This window comes from Aotus nancymaae, unplaced genomic scaffold (genome assembly GCF_030222135.1).
Source record: "Aotus nancymaae isolate 86718 unplaced genomic scaffold, 86718_ANA_hifiasm-v0.15.2.pri h1tg000089l, whole genome shotgun sequence".
Taxonomy (NCBI): Eukaryota; Metazoa; Chordata; class Mammalia; order Primates; family Aotidae; genus Aotus; species Aotus nancymaae.
The window spans coordinates 22,530,073-22,541,121 of NW_026988504.1; the positions used below are offsets into that span (position 1 = coordinate 22,530,073).

General features: G+C 46.8%; 1 protein-coding gene across 8 annotated transcripts in view; it reads left to right on the plus strand.

Annotated features, from left to right (window-relative positions):
* The window catches only part of GPATCH8 (G-patch domain containing 8), a 108,543-nt gene extending 102,297 nt beyond the window's left edge, over nucleotides 1-6,246 (plus strand). For all 8 annotated transcript variants that reach the window (XM_012444000.2, XM_012444001.2, XM_012444006.2 and 5 more), the window contains one exon: nucleotides 4-6,246. In XM_012444000.2, the coding sequence (XP_012299423.2) occupies nucleotides 4-3,886 (3,883 nt within the window). In that variant the 3' untranslated portion in view covers nucleotides 3,887-6,246. The remainder of the gene's footprint in view (nucleotides 1-3) is intronic.
* Nucleotides 6,247-11,049: the final 4,803 nt, after the last annotated feature.

Consider the following 11,049-nt stretch of genomic DNA (forward strand, 5'->3'; position numbering starts at 1 on the left):
TAGTGCACCTGGAAGTGGTCCCATGTTCAGACCAACCACAGTGGCTGTAGATGAAGAAGGTGGAGAAGATGATAAGGATGAATCAGCTACAAATAGTGGCACGGGTGCCACTGCCTCTTGTGCCCTGGGATCTGAATTCTCCACAGATAAAGGAGGCCCTTTTACTGCAGTACAAATCACTAATACCACTGGACTGGCACAGCCTCCTGGGTCAGCCTCCCAAGGCATCAGCTTTGGCATTAAGAATAATCTGGGGACCCCATTGCAAAAATTGGGAGTGTCATTTTCTTTTGCCAAGAAGGCTCCTGTCAAACTTGAATCAATAGCATCAGTTTTCAAGGACCACACGGAGGAAGGGACCTCTGAAGATGGAACAAAACCTGATGAGAAGGCTTCTGACCAAGGACTGCAGAAGGTAGGAGACTCTGATGGTAGCAGTAATCTTGATGGTAAAAAAGAGGATGAAGACCCTCAGGATGGAGGGTCCCTTGCCTCAACATTATCCAAATTAAAAAGGATGAAGCGAGAAGAAGGAGCTGGGGCTACAGAGCCCGAGTATTACCACTACATCCCCCCAGCACACTGCAAAGTAAAACCTAATTTTCCCTTCTTACTTTTTATGAGAGCCAGTGAACAAATGGAAGGTGATAATAGTACACACCCAAAGAATGCCCCAGAGAGTAAAAAAGGCAGTTCTCCCAAGCCTAAAAGCTGCATTAAGGTGGCAGCAAGCCAAGGAGGAGAAAAGACTATTAGTGAAGTCTCTGAGCAGCCAAAGGAAACCAACATGACCGAGCCCTCAGAACCAGGAAGCAAAGCTGAGGCAAAGAAAGCCTTAGGAGGGGATGTAAGTGATCAGAGTTCAGAGAGTCATAGTCAGAAGGTTTCAGAGACCCAAATGTGTGAGTCCAACTCTTCCAAAGAAACCTCTCTGGCCACCCCAGCAGGGAAAGAAAGCCAAGAAGGACCCAAACATCCTACTGGTCCCTTTTTCCCAGTTTTGAGCAAAGATGAAAGCACTGCCCTCCAGTGGCCATCAGAACTATTAATTTTCACCAAGGCAGAACCATCCATTTCATACAGTTGTAACCCTTTATATTTTGACTTTAAACTTTCAAGGAACAAAGATGCCAGAACTAAAGGGACAGAAAAGCCAAAGGATATAGGAAGCTCCTCAAAGGATCATCTCCAAGGCCTAGATCCTGGTGAGCCAAATAAAAACAAGGAAGGGGGTGGAGAGAAAATAGTACGTTCCTCAGGAGGCAGAATGGATGCACCTGCTTCAGGGTCTGCCTGTAGCAGCCTGAACAAGCAGGAGCCTGTGGGTAGCCATGGATCTGAGACAGAAGACACAGGAAGAAGCCTTCCCAGCAAGAAAGAACGATCTGGGAAGTCCCACCGGCACAAAAAGAAAAAGAAGCACAAAAAATCCAGCAAACACAAACGTAAACACAAGGCTGACACAGAAGAGAAAAGCTCTAAGGCAGAGTCAGGGGAGAAATCTAAGAAGCGCAAGAAACGAAAACGAAAGAAGAATAAGTCATCAGCCCCAGCAGATTCTGAACGAGGACCCAAACCAGAACCCCCTGGGAGTGGCAGTCCTGCACCACCAAGAAGACGGCGGCGAGCTCAAGATGACTCCCAGCGAAGATCCCTCCCAGCTGAAGAGGGGAGCAGTGGCAAAAAGGATGAAGGTGGGGGCGGTAGCAGCTCCCAAGACCATGGTGGGAGGAAACACAGAGGTGAACTTCCACCTTCATCCTGCCAGCGAAGAGCAGGCACCAAACGGAGCAGCCGGTCTAGCCATCGGAGCCAACCCAGTAGTGGAGATGAGGATAGTGATGATGCTTCATCACACCGGCTACACCAGAAATCTCCATCCCAGTACAGTGAGGAAGAAGAGGAAGATTCAGGCAGTGAGCATTCCCGCAGCCGCTCGAGGTCTGGCCGGCGCCATTCCTCACATCGTTCCTCCCGGCGTTCTTACTCAAGTAGCTCAGATGCCTCGTCAGACCAGAGCTGCTATAGTAGACAGCGCAGTTACTCTGATGACAGCTACAGTGACTATAGTGACCGATCACGAAGGCACTCCAAACGTTCCCATGACTCAGATGACTCAGACTATGCCAGCTCCAAACACCGATCCAAACGGCACAAATATTCATCTTCTGATGATGACTACAGCCTCAGTTGCAGCCAGTCCCGAAGCCGATCTCGGAGTCATACCAGAGAGCGCTCAAGATCCCGGGGCCGCAGCCGCAGCAGCAGTTGTAGTCGTAGTCGGAGCAAGCGGAGAAGCCGTAGCACTACAGCCCACAGCTGGCAACGGAGCCGGAGCTATAGCCGGGACCGCAGCCGCAGCACCAGGAGCCCTTCCCAGAGATCAGGCTCCAGGAAGGGATCGTGGGGTCACGAGAGCCCTGAGGAGAGGCATTCTGGGCGTCGGGACTTCATTCGTTCTAAGATCTACCGCTCCCAGTCCCCCCACTATTTCCGATCAGGCCGGGGAGAAGGTCCTGGGAAGAAAGATGATGGCAGAGGAGATGACAGTAAAGGGACAGGTGCACCTACCCAGAACAGCAACATCAGCACAGGAAGAGGATCAGAAAGCGACTGCAGTCCTGAAGACAAGAACTCTGTCACTGCCAAACTGCTACTGGAGAAGATCCAGTCAAGGAAAGTGGAGAGGAAACCTAGTGTGAGTGAGGAGGTGCAGGCCACCCCTAATAAATCTGGGCCCAAGCTCAAAGACCCCCCACAAGGTTACTTTGGGCCCAAGCTCCCCCCATCTCTTGGCAATAAGCCTGTCCTTCCACTGATAGGGAAGCTCCCAGCTACCCGAAAGCCTAACAAGAAATGTGAAGAGTCTGGCTTGGAGAGGGGGGAAGAGCAAGAACAGTCAGAGACGGAAGAAGGGCCCCCAGGGAGTAGTGATGCCCTTTTTGGGCATCAGTTCCCTTCAGAGGAAACAACTGGCCCCTTATCAGAGCCACCCCCAGAAGAGCCAAAGTCTGAAGAAGCTACTGCTGATCACCCTGTGGCTCCGCTAGGCACCCCGGCACACTCTGACTGCTACCCTGGGGACCCAACCATCTCCCATAACTACCTCCCCGACCCCAGTGACGGGGACACCCTGGAGTCCCTGGATAGCAGCAGTCAACCAGGCCCTGTGGAATCCAGCTTGCTGCCTATAGCACCAGACCTTGAGCATTTTGCCAGTTATGCGCCTCCCAGTGGAGATCCTAGTATTGAGTCAACAGATGGGGCTGAGGATGCTTCACTGGCCCCACTGGAGAGCCAGCCCATCACCTTCACCCCTGAGGAGATGGAGAAGTACAGCAAGCTCCAACAGGCTGCACAGCAACACATCCAGCAACAGCTTCTGGCCAAGCAAGTAAAGGCCTTTCCAGCCTCAGCTGCCCTGGCCCCAGCCACACCAGCCCTGCAGCCCATCCACATTCAGCAGCCAGCTACAGCCTCTGCCACCTCCATCACAACTGTTCAGCATGCCATCCTACAACATCATGCTGCAGCAGCTGCTGCTGCCATTGGCATTCACCCCCACCCCCATCCCCAGCCACTTGCCCAGGTGCATCATATTCCCCAGCCCCATCTGACCCCCATTTCCTTGTCCCACCTCACTCACTCAATCATCCCTGGCCACCCTGCCACCTTTCTCGCTAGCCATCCCATCCACATCATTCCTGCCTCAGCCATCCATCCTGGGCCGTTCACCTTTCACCCTGTCCCACATGCTGCCCTCTACCCCACCCTACTTGCCCCACGGCCTGCTGCAGCAGCTGCCACCGCCCTCCACCTTCACCCACTACTTCACCCCATCTTCTCAGGTCAGGACCTGCAGCATCCTCCCAGCCATGGCACATGAGTTGGGGATGGGATCCTATGTAGGGCCAGGGAAGGAGAACCATAAATGTTCCTTGAGGGTGTTGAGTCATTAATACCAGCAAATAGAAGCTGGGATGGGCAGTGTCTGGCAGCCAAAGAATAGAGTTTTGGCTTGCAGGGGTGGGTTTAGATTTGAAGTTTGCTTTGAGTTTACTATCAGGGATTTCTTTTTTCCTGTCCTCTCAATTTGTCCTCCCTCTCCTGTGTTTCTAAGCTAGGGAACACCAGTAAGTGCTACCCACCCCTCTGCAGCAACATCTCCTAACTGTCAAGTTTAGATAATTCCTTCCTCCCTCTGCTTTTTATCCTCTGCTCTTCCCTTCTATAAATTTTTAAACATTTTCCTCCTCTCTGGGCAGTGGGTTGTCACCAAAGCACTTGCTGTGGGCCCATCTGGTCTTGCCTTCTAAGTGCCACAAGGAAGGCCAAGCTGTTCTCGTGGTGGAAGTGCCACCACTTTGGGGTAGTATCTTTGACCATCCTTGGTGACTTTATGTTATCCCAGGTGAGGTGGAAAGGGAGTCTGACCTGGAACCTGATGCAACTCAGGCTACAATTCAATCCAGCCCCACATAAATGGAGCCACACATTTGGCACTGTTATCCTGATGTCCCTCACCCCAGAGGAGGCATCTCCATATCCCAGAAAAGAAGATCCTATCATGAATAGAAGCTCTGTGAAGTATACAGTTGCCCATATGCTTTCCCAGAGAGGAGTTCATGTGTCTGAAGTGAAGGGTATATTTTCTTCTGTTGTGTTGATGTTTCCTTTTTAATTTATAGGATTTTTTAATGTAAAAAATTGCACTGAACTCTATAAACGTAAATGCTGCTTTTTGTAGCTCATATAAAAAAGGTTCCATATTTGTAGTATACTGCAATAATATTTTTTACATCCAGCTCTTTAAGTGATCCTCGTTCTGGTGGCTTTGTGTAAATATGTTTGCCTTAGTTGAATTAAGAAACTTTAAAGGTTATAAAATGAAAACAAAAAATAAAGTATTTGTTTTCTGCTAGGTGCAAAACTGACTAAGCATGTATATTTTACCAAGCTCCTGTATTTTTTGAAGTTATGAACTATAAAATGTTAAAAAGTTTTTTGCTGGGACAAAATGTTAAGTAATTTGCAGTAAGTAGTGCCCCCAGTATTGGGATTTTTGAGCTAATGGGCAGCAGTCAGCTTGGGGCTTCCAAGGGATGCTCATCTTTGACAGTCTCCCTTGGGTACTTTTGTTGTTTTACACAAAGAAACCGGTGGACCCCACAGAAGAGAAAGAGGGGACTCAACAGCTTTATTGACTGAATCTCACAGCAGTGACATGCAGTGATTTTCTGGGGGGATCCTGGGTTTCCCTGGGTACCCTTGTTCCAGGCAGTCAGTCTGTTTGCCTTCCTAGAACTTAGCCTCCTCTGACAGTTTGTTTTTTTTTTTAATGTGCCTTTTGGGTTGTTAGAAACTGAAGTAGAAGTAGACTGGAGGATGAGTTGGGACAGTCTTCTTCCTTTTATTGGGAGGTGAGCACATTTATAGATACTTCAAATTATTTTGCTTCATAGTTTCCATGCCCTCTGCCCAGCTCAGTTTAAGCAGTAAACGTTCCTTGTTTCTTTTCTCCCATGACACTGACAAGTGGAATTACCACCTAAGCCTCTTTCACCCCTCTTCTTGCCTTTCATCCAGGCCCTCAGCCCTAATTAACACACTGACCCAAAGGTGCTTGTATTGCAGGTTCCATCTCCTTTGATGAGGTTAACAATTCCCTCTGTGGCACTTTCCTAACTATTCCTGTAGCTAGAATTGGCTGGGTGGTCACTTGACAAGAAAAACTTTACTTACCTGGGCCAAGGCTCTGTGTTCCTGCCTTCTCAAATTCTCAAAAGAGAAAGGTTTTGAGTTTATGAGAAGAAAGTGCCAGGCAAACACAACTCTTGACTGCCCTCCCACCCTCCTACCTATTCAGTGCTCCTCGTCTGATTCAGAAGCATCACTTCTTGGATAACTAGCACTGGAAAAACAAAATCATCTGTGTAAGTGAAGGGACTCATTTTTCTTTGCTTTCAGCCCATGTAAATATTTAAATAATACAGTATTAACATTTTGTGCTGCTTCCCATTAGCTTGTAGATTGAGCCATACTCTGGCTGCCTCTTTGCCTTCCTAGGGTCATTTTCCTTAACTTCCAGAATAGTAATTTTAAAACTTAAAAAAACAAACAAAATAACCTATCCTTACTTACAAGCATAACAGATTGTATTTAACTTTATCACATATGATAGAGATATATATGCTGTAAAATGAGGGAAAGGAACTTTCTAATAAACCAATGATTTGTGGAAACTTAGCAGTGTCTGTTGTAATTGTTGCCCCATCCACTCAGCATTGGGTAGGGTTGGAAGTGTGGGTCATAAATAACATCTTGTTTGAAGTGACCAAGGAACAGATCCTGTGAACCAGTTTGAGTTGTTTGAAGTTGTGCTTCTGAAAGCTCAGGCTACGCAAAGAGAGAGGAAAGATCTTGGTGTGGAAGGAGGTAATAGTAGTTAATTTCTCTCAGTTGTAGGTAGATGTATTGGAATGTACACCTCCTTTCCACTTCGTCTTTCCCACAAGAGTTTTCTTCCATTTCCTTCCATTTTAGATATGTAATCTTGTGTGTAGTAGTGTATATATAGGTGCTTACTAAATGGGTGTGGAATTTCTGGCTTTGAATTTTAGGATTTTGGACTACTTTAAGAACACTGAGATTACAAGAATCATCTGCCAGGATTTTGTCCTCCAGGTGGAGTTCTGTAAGCCAGTCTTCAATTACTTTCCTCAGCCTTTTAATACCACTACAATGTTTGAGCACCTCTATGTGGTGAAGAGAAATATGGCCTAATTGTTACTAAGAAGATAAAGCCCCTACTCTTCCATATCAAAAAAATCACAAAAGAGGCAGGGAAAATTTAGTGTGGAAAGCTACCATAGATTTGTAGTGATAAATGAGTTTTCCCTCTCAACATCAGCCTTTAAAGAAGGAAAGGCTTTCTTTTCTACTCTATTTTAATACATTTCTTTCCTACTCTCTCTGATACACCTGTGTTCTTCCCTTGATTAAAGAGAAGCTGTTCAACTTGAACCTGGGGTTGAATGCTCAGATCTGCCTGTATTCCTAAAATAACAAAGATCCTTACCCAGAAAGAAGTGACATTAGACATACAAAAATTAGCCGGGCATGGTGGTGCACACCTGTAATCCCAGTTACTTGAGAGGCTGAGGCAGGAGAATCACTTGAACCCAGGAGGCAGAAGTTGAGCCAGGATCACACCAGTGAACCCCAGCGTGAGCAGCAGAGCAAGACCCTGTCTCTCTCTCACACACATACACACACACAAAATGACATTAGAAAATGAAAAATGAGGCCAGGGGTGGTGGCTTATGTCTAATCCCAGCACTTGGAAGGCCAAGACGGGTTGATCACTTGAAGTTTGAGATCAGCCTGGCCAACATGGTGAGACCTCATCTCTACTAAAAAAAAAAAAATTGGCCAGGCATGGTGGCACATGCCTGTAATTCCAGCTACTCAGGAGGCTGAGGCAAGAGAATCACTTGAATGTGGGAGGTGGAGGTTACAGTTAGCTGAGATCATGCCACTGCACATCCAGCCTGGGTGACAGAGTGAGACTCCATCTCAAAAAAAAAAAAAATTTTCTGGGAGCAGGGGAGATGACAAGTCAGGCAGACTGGACTGTATAGAGTGTTATGTGAAGGTATGTGCAATTAATTGCCTTCTGACAAGGCCTCAGCCACCTTGGCCTGAAACATGAAGTACTCCCTCTTCTACACCCTTGACTAATTAAGGCCTTGTCAGCCATTTCCATTCTTATTTGCCAGAGATAGCTTCACTCACTTCTACCAACTCATATCTCAATTATTGCAGCATTTTTCTGGGTGGCTTCCCTGACTAGGACCTAATTCCCTGTTCTGTGTAAGCTTACTGGCTTTTCAGAATCTGAATGCAACTCATTTTGTATTCACTGCTTCCCAGTAAAATTGTGATCTCTAAGAGAACAGGGAGTGAATTTTTTTTTTTTTTTTTTTTTTTGAGACAGAGTCTCACTCTGTCGCCAGGAGCCAGGCTGGAGTGCAGTGGTGCAATCTCGGCTCACTGCAACCTCCGCCTCCCAGGTTCAAGCAATTCTCCTGCCTCAGCCTCCCGGGTAGCTGGGACTACAGGTGCATGCCGCCATGCCCAGCTAATTTTTTTTTGTATTTTTAGTAGAGATGGGGTTTCACCATGTTGGCCAGGACGGTCTTGATCTCTTGACCTCGTGATCCGCCCACCTCGGCCTCCCAAAGTGCTGAGATTACAGGCGTGAGCCACTGCACCCAGTTGGGAGTGATTCTTACATTCCTCCCCGCACCCTCTCCAGTGTATCTCACACTGAGTAAATAGTAAACATTTGATTATATGTTCAAGAATATGAGCAAAGTGGCCAGGCTCATGCCTATAATCCCAGGACTGGGAGGCCAAGGTGGGAGGATCATTTGAGCTCAGGAATTCAAGGCCAACCTGGGTAACATAGCAAGACCCCATCTCTACAAAAAAATTTTTTTAATTAGCTAGGCATGTAGACACATGCCTGTGGTCCCAGCTATTCATGAAGCTGAGGTGGAAGGATTGCTTGAGCCCAGGGGTCATGTCTATAGTGAGCTGTGATCAGGTCACTGCACTGCAGCCTGGATGACAGAGTGAGACCCTGTCTCAAAAAAAAAAAGAATATAAGCCAAGTCAAATACCATTAACGGAAGATTGTGCTTCAGGATTGAGGCAAAAAAAATTTTTTTTTTAATTATTTTAAAAAATTTAAACTTCACATCACTTAGCTCAGTGCCAGGTATATCATAGAAGCTCACTAATTGTTGACTAGATGAAGCCTTACCTAAATTCACTGTAGAATTATAGGACTCTGTCAGCACTCCTCTGCCCAGTCTCAGGAGGGAGATCAACACAGCTCTGACAACAAAGGAACACAATCCGTATTAAGTAGCAAACTTGTTTCCCTTCCCAAATCTGATCCTCCCTCCACCTGTCTCCAATTGTAGTTTATGGTACCACTGTCCTGCCAGCCAGGCACCAAAGCTTCAAATTACCTTTGACACCTTCCTTCTAAATCTATTTACTGATTCCATAATCTCTGCTGTCTTGTTCTTGCCACCAGGACCCTGGCCTCATCACCTTTAACCCAGAGAACTGCAGTCATTACCCGTCTGGTCTTCCCACTAAGTCCTTCCTTTTCTAGTTCGTTCTATCCACAGGCAGGCAGCCACTGTAATCTTCCACATTGGAGCATAATTGGTCATTAAATCTCTTACCCCGTGACATTTAAAAAAATTTTTTTCTTTGAGACCGAGTCCCTGTCACTCAGGCTAGAGGGCAGTGGCCTAATCTCGGCTCACTGTAACCTCCATCTCCTGGGTTCAAGCAATTCTCCTTCCTTGGCCTCCCAAGCAGCTGAGATTATAGGTGCACACCACCACCACGCCTGGCTAATTTTTGTATTTTTAGTAGAGATAGGTTTTGCCATGTTGGCCAGGGTGGTCTTGAACTCCTGGCCTCAAGCAATCTGCCCGCCTTGGCCTCCCAAACTGTTGGGATTACAGGTCTGAGCCACCACACCTAGCCACCCCCTCAAAAAAAATGTTTTTAAGATATAGTCTCACTCCTGCCCAGGCTGGAGTGGAATGGCAAGATTATAGCTCACTGTAACCTAAAAGTCCTGGGCTTCAGTGATTCTCCTCCCTCAGCCTCCTCAGTACCTGGAACTACAGGTGTGCACCACCATGGTTGCCTAATTTTTATTTTTATGTAGAGACAGGGTCTCACTATGTTGCGCAGGCTGGTTCCAAACACCTGGCTTCAAGTAATCCTCACCTTGGCCTCCCAGAATGCTGGGATTACAGGCATGAGCCACCACACCTGGCCTAAAAATCTTTGATTTTCTTTTTTTTTTCTTCTTTCTTCTTTTTTTTTTTTTTTTATTGTTGTTCTTGAGACGGAGTCTCACTTTGTTGCCCGGGCTGGAGTGCAGTGATGAGATCTCGGCTCACTGCAACCTCTGCCTCCCAGGTTCAAGTGATTCTCCTGCCTCAGCCTCTGGAGTAGCTGGGATTACAGGCACGCACCACCACACCCGGCTAATTTTTGTATTTTTAGTAGAGACAGAGTTTCGTAATGTTGGTCAGACTGGTCTCGAACTCCTGACCTCGTGATCTGCCTGCCTCGGCTTCCCAAAGTGCTGAGATTACAGGTATGAACCACTGCACCTGGCCCAGAGTTTTTTTAATATTTTATTTTTACAAGGCTGGTCTCAAACACCTGAGCTCAAGCCATCCTCCTGCCTCAGCCTCCCAAAGTGCTGGGATTACAGGCAAGAGCCACTGCACCTGGCCTGATGGTTATCTTTGTATCCTGTATCTACACAGTGCCTTAAACAGAGTAAATACTTATTGAAAACTTGAGTGACATGTGAGTTAATATATGAGCTCATAGAATACACCAGTAATACAGCAGCCACTCACTTGAGGACAGTGGGAGGATGGAGGGTAAGTAGAGGACTGGTTTATTCTAGCAAATACATTACATGCCTGCCATGAACTTGACACTGGGAACTCAGCAATGAAGAAGGCCCAGACCAAAGTTCAGGGTTTTAGCTTCCTGTCCTACAAAGGTTAAGATTCTTAGCTCTATGCTGAGGCAGTGAAGTATGAGGAGACTTCAAAATGGCACAGGTTGGTTGAGCAGGATACGGCAATGGTTAAGTTTGGTCAGAAAATAGAAATCAAAAGGAAAATGTGGCTATGGTCCCTTACCCCTAGCAGACCTCTTAAATCTTCCTGAGAACCTGCTTTTTTGGGAAGGCATGAGTGCCAGTAAGACTTGGCACGCCTCTTCCGCTTACCCATAGAAAATGACTTGGCCTTTCTGCTCAAAACTCATCTCTTCACTTTGTCACCCTATCTTTGCATCTTCCATCCTTAGTGCGTGTTTCTGTCCAGTCTTTCAGCAATACACCTACAACACGTTGGACTCGTGGGTAGTCTCTAGGGCTGTAGCAAGGAGCCTTGATCTCAAGGGACTCATTTACACAATCCTGTGAACAGA